This window comes from Eleutherodactylus coqui, chromosome 11, assembly GCF_035609145.1.
Source record: "Eleutherodactylus coqui strain aEleCoq1 chromosome 11, aEleCoq1.hap1, whole genome shotgun sequence".
Lineage (NCBI taxonomy): Eukaryota > Metazoa > Chordata > Amphibia > Anura > Eleutherodactylidae > Eleutherodactylus > Eleutherodactylus coqui.
Window position 1 is genome coordinate 63,117,107 of NC_089847.1, and position 15,417 is coordinate 63,132,523.

Sequence of the window (15,417 nt, forward strand, 5' to 3'; positions counted from 1 at the left end):
GAAGCCTGACGTCATGCATTCCAGGAGTAGCATGGGCCCAGGCTCACACCAAAGCTCTGCAAGCCTCAGTCCTATCCACGTGGGACAAAAAACAGTCCTCTCTAGGGACAAGAATGCACATCCCAAACGCAGTGAAAACATCCCTGCGTTGGTGGACATCCCCAGCGAACCTGCAGAGAGGGGTCCACTGGCTACAGAACCCAGCCACGCACATCACAACGGACGCAAGCACCTGGGGATGGGGAGCGCATGTGGGGAACCAGTTCCTTCAGGGCCCATGGCCACAAAGGATAAGAGAACAATCCTCAAATTACAGGGAGCTACAGGCCGTATGGCGGGTCCTACAGCAGTTAGGAAACTCGCTACAGAACCAGCATATAAAGATACTGTCGGACAATACCACCGCGGTCGCCCATATTCGGCACCAGGGGGGCACAAGGTCTCCCGCCCTGCAAAAATTTTCTACTGGGCAGAGGGCCGGATCCTTTCGATCACGGCAACACACTTGAAGGGGACGCTAAACCAAAAAGCGGACTCTCTCAGCAGGAGGCAAATAGACCCAGGAGAATGGTCTCTCTCCCAGGAAGCGTTCAGAATCCTGACCAACCGGTGGGGGACCCCACAATTGGACCTGTTCGCAACCAGGGAGAACGCCAAAGTAAGCAACTTCTTCTCCCTCCGGCCAGGAGATTGTCCTACAGCAACAGACGCCCTAGGCCAGGACTGGGGAGAGGGGCTGGCATACGCCTTTCCTCCGATCCGCTGATCCCCAGAGTCTTACAACATTTCAGAACCCAGGTATGCACGCTAATCCTGGTGACCCCTTTCTGGCCCAAGAGAAGTTGGTTCGGTCTTCTGACAATGTTGAGCATCCAGGACCCAGTCACCTTTCCTACCTGGACAGATTTGCTATCACAGGGGCCACTGAACCACCCGGGCATAGACAAGCTCCACTTAACAGCATGGCTCTTGAGGAATCCTCACTAAGAGGGAAGGAATTCTCAGAGAGAGTAGTAGAAACGTTAATGTCCAGCAGGAAAAAGACGACCCACCTTATCTACCAGAAGGTTTGGAGAAGGTTTTCCTCATGGAGACAGGGAAGGGATTCCCGGGATTCTATCCCGGATATTCCTTTGATCTTAGAGGTCTTGCAGGAGGGTCTAGAGATGGGCTTCTCTCCAAGTACCCTGAAGGTCCAGGTCGCAGCCCTTAGCGCCATATGTGACACAAAGTTCACGGACAACAGATGGGTCAGCAGGTTCCTGACAGCAGCAGCGAGACTACGACCTAGGCCCATAAACCTTTTTCCAGACTGAAACCTTAATTGGGCCCTAAGGGCCATGACAGCGGAACCATTCGAGCCGATCGAAGCACTACCGATAAAGATGCTTACGATCAAGACCATTTTCCTAATAGCCATCACCTCCGCAAGGCGGGTTAGCGAGCTGCAGTCCTTGTCCATTTGCCACCCGTTCCTGAAAATTTCGGACACCAAATTAGTATTTAAAACGGACCCTGCCTTCATGCCGAAAGTAGTATCACATTTTTATAGGTCCCAAGATATAATAATTCCCTCATTCTTTAGTAAGCCAAAAAACGAGGAAGAAAAAACCCTAAGCTGCCTGGACGTTAGGAGAGCAGTCCTAGGCTACATAGATGCGACAAGCCACTGGAGACGGGACGACAACCTGTTCGTCCAGTTCAGTGGCCCAAACAAAGGGAGTAAAGCAGCAAAAAGCTCCATAGCCAGGTGGATCCGCCTGGCCATTATAGAGTCCTATAGGGCACTCGGGAAGGAAATCCCCTTAGCGCTTAAAGCCCATTCTACAAGGGCAGTAGCATCCTCATGGGCCGAACATAGCTCAGCTTCGGTCGAGCAGATATGCAAAGCCACAGTCTGGCAGAAGCCCCACACGTTCATTAAACACTATAGGGTAAAAGTGCAGCAGGACAAGGACATGGCCTTCGGCCGCAAAGTCCTCTCGGCAGCAATCCCACCCTAGGAAAAGACTTTAGTTGGTACATCTCAATTGGTGCTGTCGTGGAGACGACTGGGGAAAAAATAGATTATACCTACCCAATAATCGGGTTTCCAGGAGTCTCCACGACAGCACCTGTACCTGTACCTTCCCCCAAGAACATAGGAAAGAAATTATAGAATATAATTGTCCAAAAAAAAAACCCAGTTAGGGTAAAAATTTAAGTTGAGCTCCTACCCCGGCAATTCGTTAGAATCCACTGAGGAAAGTGGGGTAGTGGGGGAGCTTTTAACCTCTCAGTATGTTCCTGTCCTATCAGGAGGAGGCAATCTCAATTAGTGCTGTCGTGGAGACTCCTGGAAACCCGATTAGCGGGTAGGTATAATCTATTTTTTTTAGCAACATTTCTGAGGTTCATGTGGCATGTTTGGGCCAGAGATTGGATGTGGGGGTAAAGGAGGATCCAGAACATATTCCTTTGAGCGCTGGATATTATTTTTTCACTTTACAATTCGTTCTTCAGTTGTGCCTGTGCGTATATAGTAGGCACAGTACGTATTTAGCAGCTCTCCTGCAGTGACAGGATAAGAAGGAAGACCCAGAAGATCCCTACAGTAAATTGATTACAGGTTCACTGGGACGTGGAGGTGCTAGTAGATTCCCAGAAGGGGATCCCGCTAGACACCGGGTAAGTCCCGTTTTTATATTATCTAATATATATCAGAATACACCATTCTGGCAGTGGAGCGCTGTCCTAATTGTTTCATGGTGATATTTTGGAGGAATGGTTCAGAGATCTCATGAGAAGAGGTGTATAGTTGGGTGTCGTCAGCGTAGAGATGGTATTGGAGGCCAAATTTATGGATGGTTTGTCCAATTGGGGCTGTAATAAATAGAGAAGATAAGGGCACCAAGGACTGAGCCCTGGGGTACCCCAACAGCGAGAGGAAATAGAGCCAGCAAGGGAGACAGTGAAAGAGTGGTCAGAGAGGTAGGAGGAGAACCAGGACAGAACAGTGTCCTTTAGACTAATAGAGCGGAGCATAGTGAGAAGGAGGTCATAGTCAACAGTGTCTAATGAAGCAGACAGGTCAAGGAGGATTAATAGGGAGTAGTCACCCCTTAACTTTGCCATCAACACGTCGTTTGATACTTTTGTGAGGGCAGTTTTGGTCGAGTGTAGAAAGCGGAAACCAGACTGGAGGGGGTCGAGGAGTGAGTTGTCAGAGAGAAAGCATGTGAGGCAGGAGTAGACCAGGCGTTCTAGTAATTTGGAGGTTTGAGACGCGTTGGTAGTTGGCAGCATCAGTCGGGTCCAGGGTTTTTAAGCAGAGGGGATATGATGGAGTGTTTAAATGAGGAGGGGAAAGAGCCAGAGATTAGGGAGAGGTTGCAGATTGTGGTGAGGTGAGTAATGAGAGTTGGGGAAAGGGACCGGAGGAGGTGAGAGGGTTGCTAGCGCAGATGGTGGGGCAAGCAGCAGAAAACAGCCTGGAGACCTCTTCCTCTGTCATCGGTTCTAACGTAGAAAGTGAGCAAGTGCTGGATGCAGTGCTGAGGAGAGTGGGATCAGGGCTAGCCGTGGACTTTTCAGAGATTTCTTTTTGGTTGTTGTCAATTTTGTCTATGAAATGGGCAGCTAGTTCTCCAGCAGTCAGATCCATCACAGGGGTCTTTTCTTTGGGGCTGAGGAGGGAGGAAGGTCTTGAAGAGTCATTTGGGGTTGTGGGATAGTGAGGAGACAAGGGAGGTGAAATAAACTTGTTTGGCTTGGTGAAGGGCTAGGTTATAAGTTTTAAGCATGAATTTGAAGTGGACGAAGTCTACAGGCGGGTTTGATTTTCTCCACAGCCGCTCGGCACACCTAGAGCACCACTGGATGAAGCGCATTTGGAACGTGAGCCAAGGTTGCTGTGGTCTGCGGTTGATGGCATGGGTCACGGGTGGTGCTGCTTTATCCAGGGCACTACTGAGGGTGGTGTGGTAGTGTTTGGCTGCCAGGTTAGGGCAGGTGAGGAAAGAGATAGAAAAGAGGGAGGACTGAATGATCTCGGCGAACTGTTGAGTGCAGACGGACTGGAGGTTTCTAGAGGTGCGATAGATTGGAGGGTCAGGGGAGATGCTAGGGTGCCTCCTGGAGAAAAAGAGAAGGTTGTGATCTAAGAGTGGAAGGGGGGAGTTAGTAAAGTGAGAGGCAGAGCAGAGACAGAGGAAGATTAAAATCGAGAGTGTTGCTATGTCTATGAGTGGGGGAGTCAGAGATTAGCGATAGGCCGAGGGAGGAGGTAAGTGTTAAAAGCTGGGAGGAAGATGAGGAGCTGGGGTAATTAGTAGGGATGTTGAAATCGCCAAGGATGAGGGTTGGGATTTCACAGGATAGGAAGTAGCGAAGCCAGGCGGCGAGGTGGTCCAGGAGGAGGCGGGTGGGACCTGGATGTCACTAAATGACTGCAACATGCAGGGGCAATGGCCGGAAGAGTCGCAAGGTGTGGACTTCAAATGACTGGAAGGTGAGTGAGGAAGCCGAGGGAATGACCTGGAAGGTACAGTTAGGCGAGAGGATGATGCCTACTCCGCGCCTGTCATCCGATCTGGGGGTCTGGGAGAACTGCAGGCCATCATAGAATAATGCAGCGGGGGTGGTAGAATCGGACTCTCTAAAATGAGAGAGGGAGAAAACTATTTGGGGGAGGTGATGAGGAAAATACATATGGTAACAAATAGAGTCGATTCAGTTGATATAAAGCAATCGGACATACCCTTGCGCACAGATTATGACATAAATGAAAGATTTCACAGCAGATTCAGGAGAGGCAAGGTGCGAGTCCTTTCCAGCTAGAGAGAGAGCATGCAACTTCCCAGTTTACTGAAACAGGTAACCATTCACACTACAGACATCTTTTTTCTGTGTGGCCGTCCGCCATTAGGATCACCACACAGAGGTACATAATTGTGACACCCATGAGGATGTTGTGTGGGGTGCATCTATGCTAAGCCCTATTACTGTCTGCCAGAGTATGTGGAGAGACCCCTACCTTTTACCTCCTCTGGAGTATACCCAATTTCCAGGATCGGTGACATATAGATAACGTGGACTAAAGGGCCGTATTGTTTCTGTACTTTCCTCCTAACCTCTTTTGTAATTAGCATTGAATAATCGAGTTGTAAACCCTTTAATTTTCCTATTTAGGACCTAAAGAATGCTTGTGCCAAATTTCACGCTTGTATAACATTGGGAAGTTACATTACATAGGGGTACACTTACTTTAGCAATTAGCATTGCATAACAAGCTGTGACCCCTTTAATTTTCCTATTAAGGACCTAAAGAATGCTCCTGCCAAATTTCATGTTTGTATGACACCGTGAAGTTAGAGAATTAGGGGAGAGTGAGTCAGTCAGTCAGTAAAGGCTTTCACACACATTATATATAAGTGCAGAATATATATTTGCATAGTGTGGTATATAACCCTACTTAAGTAAGAGTTCAGAGCACAGAAAAAGCTCACAACCGAGTGAACTGTAGAAGATGCTGAAAACTAGGTAATTCTGGAATCCATTATAAGCAGACTGAAGGCAATTAAAACAGGACTATACAGAGGATATACTGTATTCAGATCAGTGCATTCTAATGCTACTGCAAGCACTGCCATATATTATAACCATGCAATGGAAAATACTGTAAATTGGGTCACATCTCTGGGTTTCCATTTTTTATTTGGGACAACGTACTGCTTGGAGATATGTGAAATTACAAGAAAAAGGTTGAAACGACCTAGATTTTATGTGCTAAAATTAAGTTATATACACTGAATAAACATAGCCTAAAGGCATCTGACCAACTAACCGGTGATATATCCACTGACATTATTCTGTCCTGCTAGCTGTAGTCTGTAGTGGTTTTTTTTTATTCCACAGAAGATATAAGGGCAAATCTGTAGTACATAATATAATGTATGCTTGAAGGTTATCATACTAAATACATTTTAACACCACATTTCAAAAGTTTTGATGTACAAGTAAGGACAGTTGTGTTAAAGAGGCTTTATCATATGGAAATGTCATTATTTAAATAAGGCTCTAACAGAAAATTTTGAAAACGTTTTGGTGGTATTTGCTCTTTTTTAATAGGCTATGTCCTGTTTTCTGTAAATCACTTTTTGACTGTGGCAGGAGTCCTTAGAGTCATATCATTAGGCAGACACATCATTTTGAAGCTCACAATTGGACATTCATTTTAAATGCAGTGACATCGTATCTGTCATTTATAGTTATTTTAAGTAAGAAGCAGGCGATTTTAAGACTTTTTGCATTTTATTCAATTAACACAATCAGGTTGCTTTTGGGACTAATGCCCATAGACGGATTATTGCTGCAGAATTCCCGGCCAGACACATGCCGTGAATTCCACATCAATAACCGTCCATAGACATGCTGTGGTAATCGATTGTCCCCTGCCAACGAGCAGAAATCTACTGCAATTTTCCGCTCGTGGGGAAGAATTGCAGCATGCTCTAATTTGTGCGGAAAAACGCACGGATGGCTTCCATGGCAGCCAATGGAAGCCGTCCGTCCTGCGATACTTTCACTGTGAGCACAGCAGACATATCACGGGAAATCGCATCACCACCCAGCACCGGGACGTCATGCGCTGCACTGCGCATGCTTGCCGGCCGACACTATCACTGCAGATCCAGAGAGGTGAGTATGGGGTCTCTGCAAGCGCTGAGTCTGATTCTGCTGTGATATTTCGCAGGCGGAATCTGACCCGACCGTGGGCATGAGGCCATAATGGAAACCGTTTTTGAAAGGCCGCCTCCATCATATTCAGCTGTGCAACTGAGAAACAATGCTAAGGACGATCTGTCTTCAGCCGCATAGCCGAATGCAACCGCTGAGTATGCGGACAGCTGCTTTCCAACTTAACTCTTATGGCACACATCAATACACATTATAGCATTGTATTAATGCTGCTGGCTTTTAGACAGTTTGGAATTTATTTTTTTCTTATCTTCCGTTCCTTTGCCAGCCATGCACACTGTGAAGAGAAGATGAATGCAGCTACCTGTGAAGAGTCTGGCTTATTTTCCCAGTGTCTAACAGAAGATAAGAGAGTGCCAGTAAGGGTGTTTAGAAGACTGCAGGGAAAGAAGAGCAACTGCAGTGGCCCATAATGTATATTTCAGGCCCCTCCATAAATGTCATACATGTAATGTCTTTTGTGTAAATGCACTGTGCAAAGTTGTCTAGTCATCTTGTTATGTGTATTGCACAGCTGCAGCAAGTGAGAGGTTAATGTTTGCATGAGACTAGGAGATGCCTGCAAATGTATCAATTTATGTCCTGTCACATGGTATGTGAGAGATTAAAAGTATGAGTGAGCGAGGAGTCTCGGAGTTCTGTTCTTCTGGGTTCCTGAGAGAGAGAGTGCCAGCCACATGAGGGTACCTTCAACCCTCATGTGGTGAAGAATGGAAGAAGAAGAAATGTCTCTAGAGGACCCTAATGTCAGGAGCCAATAGAGAGAAAGAGAGAGAGTTTGAGAGTGAGGGTGTCCAGAAAAGGGCAAGATCCCCTTGCAGAGGTACTGTACTTCAAGAATATCTATGGAGTGACCCTTCGCCTATCCTTCTGTGGAGAGTTCCCCTGCTAGGAGCGGTTCCTGTCAGATAACGGAGACTGCAGGACCGGTGCCATCCTGTGTTTCCTCCCTGATCTCAAATCTGTTGTTTTGCCTGCACAGCCGTCTTTTGCAATTGTGCCTTCTATCACGTTTATCAAGTAAAGTTTTGCCAGGCCCTGACCATTCCCAGGGACCTGAGGTATGTTACACAGTCTGCAGCTCCTTTATTTACCGCTGAGGGCAATTCCGGTGGGTAACGGAACGGTGGCGTCACCCGTGACAACCTTATCCCTGTTCCTATGTTTATTGGCCATTCCTCTCCTAAGGGTGTCCGGAAGAGGCCCAGCGCTGCTCTGGCTGAGGCTACATGTGTCACTCCAGGGGGGAGTCTGGTAAGTGCCACTGTGGCCACTCGACCCTCCCAGCTCCTCAGCGTAAGCCCTGTGTCCGGAGTCACCCTAGGGGATGGTGCAGTGCCCTACTTCTTTATGGTGTCACGAACCAGATCATCTCCTCTGTGCCACACCAATTCACCTGCAATACTGCAGAGGTACGTAAAAAGAGAAAAATAAGTGAAGTTGAAGAAGTTTCATGCCTTGAAACCCGTCCACTAGAGATGGAGTTATCTGCAGCTGTAGACTGTTCAAAGTGGAACACTTGTGACACCGCTTATGTAGAGATGGATCCTGTAAGAAGGCATCTATGGCTGCGTTGATTTGAAGGTGCTCCTGCCGGAGCTTCTCCCAGAAGGCAGCCTTGCTACTGGGGAGAAAACCTGCGACTTCTACTGCTATCTAGCAGCTCTCCCACTTCTCCACCACCTGATGTGGCCACCAAAGAGACAGAGCCAGGAGATGCTGCAAAACCCACTCGTCCCCTGTATACCTTCAGATGGGAAGACGTCACTGCCCAAGCGGAGTAACCCCCTTGGATACTGATCCATCGCTGCAATGCTGTAGTGAAGGATTGTCTTCCTGATCTCCTAAGATGTTTTGTGATCGATTTCGAGGATCACAATTTTTCCCTTTACTTTGCCGGAAACCATCAAGTTCTGTCTAACCCGCCTCTGTGGCAACCTCAACGGGGACCTGTTGCTTCTCCAATTACAATCTGGGACACTACATCTTCAGGGGGAGACTCCATGCAGGCCTCTCTCTCTACTGCCAGTTATGCTGTGTCCGAGTGCAATGAGGAAGTCAGACGGCTTCTGCACAGCAGTTCTTCGGAGAGTTCGGTGGTGGAGGTTCCTGTAAGTACCAGACCGTCATCCGCCATCACAATCACCGACTGAGAGTGAGGAGGTCCAGGAGGTGGTGGTTGCTACCCTGCTCCAGTCCCATAACCATTTCCTCACCTAAAGATGGACTCTTTATGTAAAAGACTCTTGTTTTTCCCTTGTTAAGCCTCTTTTCATAAAAAGGACTGCACAGTTATTCACCTGTTTCAAAGTCTACTAATGTTTTTTCATATTGAGAATGTTATGTAACATTATAATGTTCTAGTCATGTGCGGGAGTAACTATATGCTTATTTTTCTAAAATAATTTAAATATGGTTATTTTGCTAAAATAATTTATTCCCTTAAAGTAAATAATGCTTAATTTAAAAATGCTCCCGTGTGTATGAAACTGCATGAATGGTATGCATGATTCAAAGTGTATGACTGGATGTTTTGTGTTCCCCATGTTGCGTCCCAGTGTCAGTCCACCATCCTAGTCTGTCACAGCAGGCGGGGGCATCCCTTTCACCTCATCCCTTAAGTCCCGGTCAGGAGATATTGACTTAACAATAAATGGCAGTTACAGTTTAAAGGGGTTTATTTCCTCTGCACAATCCTACTTTTTAGAAGGATCCTTTAATCACAAAGTGCTCCCCTGCTGGACCCTCCCGGAATCAGCTGTAATTGAGGGGGCCCCCGGCAGTAAGTGTTCTGTTTCCTTTGCAGCACTATCACAGGGGTCATTTACAGATATACAGGGTCCATTTAATTACTGCATTGTCTGTGAAATGCAAAAAAAGGACAGGTCTATCAGAGCGAGTCATGCTCTTTGTAGATACTCTCCGCTCCACTATGGACCTTCTTCTATCAAATTAAATTTCCCTAATAGGGGCATGTGATAACAGTTTTTTTAAAATTAGGCATCTAACAATTGTGTTACACAGCTGTCAGCAAAATGCAGATGTTACCTATTAGGATTAGCTTATTACATGAAACTACTACGGTAGCAGAAATATGTAACGGATATGCCATAACATTATCTGTGCATGGCAGCTACTTACCTTGTATACTTCTGAAAACTGATTTCCTTGGGGATGGAGAGTGGAAGGATCACAACCAGACAGAGGAGGCTCATGCCCAATCTTTCATCTAGATACCATGGTCGGAGGTTTCCCCCCATGGCGTCTGTTGTTACATTTGTATGAAGAGTCTCACATACTGTGTAGAAGCAAAATGCCATTAAACATACAACAGTTCATAGAAGACACACACATATATATAGCATAGGGCAAAATAGCTATAGCAAAACATATATTGAAGTAACATATACGATGTCCTACCATAAATAGGACATGGTATATGTTACTTCATATACCATGTCATATTTATGGTAGGACATGATATATGAATATATACCATGTCCTATACATAGCACATGGTATATGGCTTGACCACAAGTATCAAATGTAATATCAGGGGGGGGCAGAGCCGTCCACTCTACTGGTCTGCATTTATTATGGTGCGTCATATGTGATTATTATTCTTGTATTTATAGTCATGATCTTATATCCAATAACCTTATCATTACATATTGTTATAATGACCATTCCATAGACTTATTACACTTTGCCTTGATCAGCTCCTGTATTGTCTTATGTACGGCTGTTCTTTTTTATGCTGTTTTTACAGATCATGCGTATTGATATAACCTTTTTATGTTACTTTTTATGCTTGTGGTTTGGCATATACAGTCTTTATTGTAGGAGTTTGAACATAAAATGTACCACAAACTATAACTTACATTTTTCCAACTGGTCCTCTACCACACGGAGAAAAGCTACAGAGATCATGAAGAGATTGAATATGAAGCAGACTCCGCAGAGTTGTCCGATAGCCGGGCCACAAACATCTTTAACCACACCTTGATATGTAGAATGACTGCTGATGGATGAGGCGTAGCCAAGGATTACCAGCCCACTGATCAAAAAGATGAGGGAAACCTTAACATAAAGAAAGATCATAAGAAAAACATGTAAGATTATGGACAAAGGAATGTGAAATCAATGTTTATCTCTACTATATGGGTTCTGCATTGTGCGTTATCCATTGCTTAGTTAGGGTCCTTTTACATGGGACGATCTGTCGGGCACAGATGCTTGACAGGTTGTCCCAGTGATAATCATTGCTAGTGAGTGGAGTCGGAGCGGGTCGGGGATCATTCCAGCCACCCGCCTCCATTCACAGTAAGTAGGCAGTCGTTCATAGAGGTTTACACAAGCCAATCTGTTGTTCAGTTTTCTGCATGCATAAACAGAATGATGAATGGGAAGGGAATGAATTTGCATTCGTGGTTTAGTCAGGCATGCCTTTACGCTGAACGATAATTATCTGCTGGATGCGGGAATCTGAACAATTTATCGGCTCACGTAAAAGGGCTGTAACAATAATATGCTGCGGTTTGCATTACTGCAGTTCAGTTTAGGGGAAGTCCTGAATTTGCTATAAGGCCCCCTTGTCCACGGGCGTGATTTCGCCGGTGGTAAAATGCCAGCGAATCACGCGGTCTGAAGCTTTCCACAGCATTGCTATGAAAAGCGCCGGCCCCGTGTCAATGTGCAGAGAATCCTTGCGATTCTCCGCTCGCGGCCGGTAATTCTCCGCGGTCAGCCTATCTGTCAGATACGCTGACCGCGGAGATCCATCTGCTGGCTCCTGCTCCCGGGTGGCGGCTCCCGCCGCGGGACTTCGCAACGCCCATGGACTGGGGACTTTTGAATTTTAGCTACAACGCTGACTACTTGTGATCAGTAATCCTTTCTATGGGCTTCATTCTACTCAGTGATTGAGTAGAATGATTGTGAATATAAAGCACTGCTCTGGTAACTCGGCTCATACATTTTAGATAGCCCATGCTCTCATATACATGAACGGTCGGCACATCTGAGCATGCTCTTAATGCTTTGTAATAAAAAGCTTACATCAATCGACATACAGTTAATTGTTTTAAAACTCTTTCTTCTCAATTTGAGCTAACAGAAAAATGAAATGTGCTACATTTGTAATTTAATAAGATCTATCTATCTATCTATCTATCCATCCATCTATCCATCCAGACATAGATATGGCAACCAAAAATCCCTTTTAATCCAAACCATCATTCTTTTTGCTTTCAGAACGCATGCCTTTAATACAGGTCATGAATCCAAGCTATTGCTTGACACACATAGGAAATTTTTAGACCTTTGTATGTTTTGTATTCGTATTTTGCATAAGACTTTTTCATGCGATTCTTGACATGCTGGACGTTCTCCAGGTCCGTACATCTGCAGAGACAACTGGTTTCCACACACAGAGATTACATTGCAGTGTTCATACAGGTAAGCTAAACGCCCTTCTGCTTTTTTTGCCATGCCTTTAAGTGTCTTTGTTTTGAGTGATTCTGGACTGTGATGTTAAGCGAATTGTGGAATGACACAACTCATTCTCTTTTTTACCACAATGACATTGTATACGAAATGCAAGTCTAATAGAGAAGTAGCTTGAATACATGAATAAAAATAATCAGATCAGGAAAGCAGGGAAGAATAAAGTTGGGCTTACAGTGCATACAAAGATATATTCTTCTATCCTACAGAAGTCAGTTAATATATGAAGGATGAAAAGAAGGTGTTATGTTAATCCATAGAAGGTTTTCATAAATTGAAGACAATACAATTAAGAAAGCAATGAACCGATCTTAAAAAACATGCAGTCACACATAACCATGCCTAAAACCCAGTGGTGAAAGTGTCACTTGCATTAAATAAGCTCTTAAAATAAAATATTGTGTAAGCTAGATACTTACCATGCTTACATGAACATGAAGTATTGCCTGCAAAGCGCTAATCTCAGGGGACTGTGACTTTGGTGGAGGGGAAATTGTGTTTTTACTGTAAATGCCTTAATCCATGAAGGGTGTACAACGTAGATATAAAGTAGTCCCCAAGATCAGCACTCCGGGAACTAACAGACATTATACAAGCTCCTTAACAACTGAGTTTAGCTGTAGTACAATACCCATTTATATAAAACCTCTCCTAGATAGATAAACTTGTATTTCTCCCATTCATAATATACATTATAGCAGTTTCAAAAGAAGCATGAGGATTTATGGCACAAGGCTTAACCTAATCACCAGCTATGGGTTGATATAGAATTCCAGAAATGATGCTCAGTCTCACTGCAGATAGTAGATGTTCATGGATTTGGTCGTAGTAAGATATTACACATAGTGAGCACAAGTACGGTATGTTCTTAGAGACAGATACCAGAATTTTGCTGTCAAATACAGAGCAATGACCAATAAGAAATGTTGGCATATAATTGCAGTGACAAATCACCAAAAATCACCATCCCTTAAGATGCACGAGGCCCCACAGTGAGGAAGCAGCGATGGTAAATACTGACATACATCCAGAGACCATGACTTACCAATTCCACCATGACAGCCGTGTGCATCCCACCTGCTTTGTTGAATGCCCATGGGAAGTTAAGGAGTCCGGCTCCCAATGCAGACTTTAACATGATAAATATGGCTCCCATGGAAGATAAACCAGGGGTCCCAAACTCCGAACCGGACTTGGACAGCAAGCTAATGCTCTCCCTAGCCAGTTCCTCCATCCTTGAGTCCTTTTTTTGGAAACTGACCCAGGACAATGACTGAGTATGAGCTTTTTAACCTAACCAGGAAGACCTCCCATAATTCTAGCCTTTTTGTTCTAATTTAACCCCTGAACTCTCAGATGAAACTCTAAATAGGTGTGTTCCAATTACCCATATTAACACACCAGAGACACAAGAGAGGGAGGGGGCGCCCTTCCAATCACTGGTCAGCACAAGCTTCAGGACTGTCCCTAATTCACAAGAGGAAAGTTCTGCAAGTTTAATTAGCAAGATTCCAGAATTAAGTAACTGATCTCACAGGGTTGTGTGAGATACTGACAGGGTGTGTGTGTGGTTAGATAGGAGCCTCTCTGCAAACAGACATATTAACTCTCATGATAGTGGGACTTTGTGTCTGGGGACAACTCCAACTCGGTTAAAGAGATTTCCAACTAAAGGGTAAACACTAAGGTTCTAATCAAATGTCATAAAATGTCTGGTGCAACATTGTAAAATATATTACATTGATGTTAGAAACTAGGCAGATCTAAACTACATTAAGATTTACATTTCTTTGCATGACATGTTTTGCCCCACTGAAGTCAATAAGTACAACCTAAGCAAAAAGTGCTCTGGGGAGTTTTTAAAAGCTACATTATTTAAATTAGATTTTTTTTTTTAAATCAATAGAGAAAATTTCAGAAATTACAATAGCAAATAATGCTAAGAGTCATTATTAAAGGGTTTTCTTATAGTCAATGTAATTGGCATATGTACAGTCATTTTGTGCATTTGAAAGCACTGATGTTTTTAGGGCCAAATCCCTCTAGAGTTGATCTTTAACGTTTCCATTTAAAAAGGGGTTATCTTCCTGAGGGTATGTTGACAAGCTGCAAGATTGCAAGTTTATAACACTTATGTATCCGTTTTCTTAGGCTACCTACACATGGACGAGCGCAATATTAACCCACGGAACTCGGCCCAGTATTGCGCTCGCTAACGCGTGCTTTCACGGCGATGCAAGGCGTTTTTCAGGGAAAAATACCTCCCATCACTTTTGTGAAGTTGCGATCCTCCAGAGCAGCTTTCAGCTATGATGTCGAGGATCGGCAAGCGTATCCCATTGTTTGCAATAGAAAACCTTGCATCGCATGCCATGCAATGTGTTTTACAGTCCTATTGAAAACAATGGGTGATGCATTGTTCTAAGGAACGCTGAAAGATAGGACATGCCGTTCATGCGCTTGTAATTGCGGAGGCTTACACTCCGACATCTGTGTATTTGCAGTGCTGACAGCATGTGGCCACTCAGCTGATCAGTCGGGGTCCCAAGCGATGGATCCCAGCCGATCAACTATATCAATGACCTATCTTAATGATAGGTCATCAATAGTATTTCACTGGAAAACCCCTATAGGCTGGGTTCACAGGGGAAGGATTTGCCGTGGAAATTCCGTGCGGAATTTCTGTGCGCCAAATCCGCCCGTGCAAAAATCTCGTCCACACAGAGCAGCTAATCCATCATGGCAAAGCTGGGCAGAACCAGAGATGCGGCACGGAAGTGACAACCGCAGAATGTCAATTCTTTTTTTTTTCGTTGCGGCCTCTCTATGGGGAGAGAAAGCCACAGCGGAATGCCAGCAGCCAAACTGCTCCAAAACCCACAGCGAAATGCCATTTTATCGGAGGCCTTCCCCTCCGATAAAATGGAGGAAACTCCAGTGACATCAACCAAGGGTCTCCATGATGTGATAACTCTGAATCCTAGAGATGAACATTCATGATGTCTACTGTTAGTATTAATTATGCCACTAGTAGCGGAGTCCTAGCTACATAGTTCAAAGGTTGAAAAAGACACAGGTCCAACAAGTCCAACTCTTAAGGCCCTTTTACACGCAAGGATAATCGCTAAAACTGCCACACGACTCAATGAGCTTCAAGCAAGCTGCTGACATTTT

At 44.7% G+C, this 15,417-nt stretch overlaps 1 protein-coding gene across 2 annotated transcripts in view; it reads right to left on the minus strand.

Moving 5' to 3' along the window:
- The window catches only part of SLC38A8 (solute carrier family 38 member 8), a 34,449-nt gene extending 20,933 nt beyond the window's left edge, over positions 1 to 13,516 (minus strand). For both annotated transcript variants that reach the window (XR_010787075.1, XM_066582209.1), the window contains exons 1-3: positions 13,289 to 13,516; positions 10,620 to 10,818; positions 9,880 to 10,036 (exon numbers count right to left, since the gene is read on the minus strand). Coding sequence is in view for 1 of the 2 variants with exons in the window: in XM_066582209.1 (XP_066438306.1) it covers positions 9,880 to 10,036; positions 10,620 to 10,818; positions 13,289 to 13,477 (545 nt within the window). In the remaining variant the exon portion in view is untranslated. The remainder of the gene's footprint in view (positions 1 to 9,879; positions 10,037 to 10,619; positions 10,819 to 13,288) is intronic.
- Positions 13,517 to 15,417: the final 1,901 nt, after the last annotated feature.